General features: G+C 34.8%; 1 protein-coding gene across 1 annotated transcript; it reads right to left on the reverse strand.

The window, feature by feature from the left end:
* Positions 1-484: 484 nt before the first annotated feature.
* On the reverse strand, positions 485-1376 carry LOC145813692 (uncharacterized). The gene is made up of 2 exons (XM_082909494.1): positions 1245-1376; positions 485-1157 (listed from the first exon to the last, which is right to left on the reverse strand). Exons 1-2 carry the CDS (start codon positions 1344-1346, stop codon positions 567-569), a joined length of 693 nt encoding a protein of 230 aa, XP_082765620.1. The 5' UTR covers positions 1347-1376; the 3' UTR covers positions 485-566.
* Between the last annotated feature and the right edge of the window lie 1005 nt (positions 1377-2381).

Raw genomic sequence — 2381 nt, forward strand, 5'->3', positions numbered from 1 at the left:
CTATTGCAAATATCTCCAATTCATTATCAGAATCAGAGTCATCAATAATCATCTTCATTACACTATTGCGAGCCATGGAAATTAAAAGAAGAATGAAGCTGAGTAATAAGCAACTGAAAATAAATATTAGGTTGTGTTTTGCTTCTTAAGCTTTGCAAGTTTCTGCCTAACAACTTCAATTTTCTGCAAAGTCAAATTTATAAAACATATCAAACAACTTCCAAAATCAAAACACCAGCAACTTACATAATCTGTATTTAATTGATCAACAAATAGAAATGTCCTGTAAATAAAAATTACTCCAATCCAACATACAATAAGAATTATATTTAGCCATGGAGTACTTCAGCAAGCATTCAACGAGAATTCCACTCAGTAATTAAATTACTACTAGTTTAACCATTCAACAATAGGTAGTTTCAAAAAACTTTTAACATATAATAAATAATTCCAACATAAACTGCATAAAAACATAGTTCTGCCTACAATGGAGAATCAAATCCAACAATAAATAAAGTGAAAAACATAGTTCCAACAACTAAATTTTTTTTGGGTAGTTCCAACAACTAAATCTTTTTTTGGAGAATTTCCATTTGGCGGCGATGAAGGTATTCTGCTTGCAATGAAGGCAGACCACTTGTATCTATTGACATTATTCGCTCTTCCTCCTTCAATTGTTCCATTCGTATCTTCTCTTTCTCATTATCAACCTTTTCTTGTTCCGTTTGCGTCCTCTTTTTCTCATTATCAATCTTTTCTTGCTCTTGAAGATACGACCTTTCATACATCTCTATTTTCTTGTCATTCATTTTCTTTCTATCTTCCTTTAAATCCTCTAATAATATTAAAATATGTGACCCTCCTTCATTTCCACGGTCTTTATTCTTTCTTTTATTCAAACGTTCCTTTTCAGCTTTCCTACCCGGTGGTCTTTCCAAGTCTACATTGTCATTATGTGAAACATCATTGTCCTCTAAATTGATTGAATCCGGTGCACTAGGAGAACAAACGCCGGGAGTTGCCACTTTTTTTGGTTTTTGTTTCTTCATGCTATATTCCTCTCGCCATTTTGGTTGATCTCTTAACTCATGCCAACAATGTTCAAATGGAAATGACGATTTGTACAACTCTTTGTATAATTTCTTCGCATCAAGAATCTGAATAATAGATAAAACAACACTAATTATCATGAGACTAGACAATTCCAATGATAATAAGTATAAAAAACTCAATGGCATTAATACCTTATCTTTGTCAGTCTTTCCACTTTGATTCAACCTTTGGATTTGGGCGAAGCACCCACTGAACTTATTCGTGGCAAGTTGAATTGCTGACCAACGGTTCATTAAAGACGTTTGACTACGATTAGATGAAAAAGTTTTGTACTGGTGGAAATACTCCCATACTCTTAGCCAATAAGCCTTTGATTTTTGTTCATTCCCTTGCACTGGATCTAAGCTAATGTTAAGCCACGCCGATATGAGCATACTGTCTTCTTCTGTAGTGAAGTTGGCACCTCGTTGTGGTTTCTTGGTGGTTTCTATTTGAGGAGAGATTGGGGAAGACTGATCCCCTTGGTCAAGAGGTTCATCCATAAATTCATAATCAGTCCCATCATTCATCAAGTTGGTGAAATATGCATCATTTTGTTGCTGACTCATCTATACACAAGGTAAATAAAATTATGGCAACATATATTGGGTTGGAGAAATGACTAAGATTCGCAATTGGAAGCAAATTAATTAATAAATGGAGATCATGCATGCTTGTGTCTGTGTTGACATGCAAGTACAGGCCATTTATACTTCATATGAAGCTAATATATGTCATTCATGCAGCTGTGCTTGCATGTGTTTGGATATTCAATAACATAAAGGGGCTGTTCAACTTCGGACTCTACCCATCCTTCTACATCTTTTCTTGGGAGGATTGCATTTTCAAATGGACACACTTTCTGCAACAACAGTATATGCACATAAGCAAGTCTCTAGGAAGGACTCGTCCTTATCAATGAGAACATCACATCAGTGTATATCCACATTATTCTCGTAACAATTCAGATTATATGAACAGTGAGAACAGATTTTATAGACAAATCTTTAAAAGTTTGAAGAGGAGGAAATGTCCAGGTTCCAACAAGGACATCAGAATAGCTACAACTAAACTAAACACATTCTCACATACTGATTTTTTATAGCCAGGACCATGCACATAGAGTTCCCAATCATCTCCACAATCTATAAAAAAAGTCTTGGAGTTCAGAGTCATTACAATTATCACTGTCATGGGTTGGAGGAAGAGCCTGATATGAAGAATAAATTGATGGGCCTGATGTGAATGACCACAGGATTTTTCTTGAATTGGTCTCCATTAAATAAATT

This window comes from Camellia sinensis, chromosome 15, assembly GCF_055761805.1.
Source record: "Camellia sinensis isolate YWXY chromosome 15, ASM5576180v1, whole genome shotgun sequence".
In the NCBI taxonomy this organism is placed as follows: Eukaryota; Viridiplantae; Streptophyta; class Magnoliopsida; order Ericales; family Theaceae; genus Camellia; species Camellia sinensis.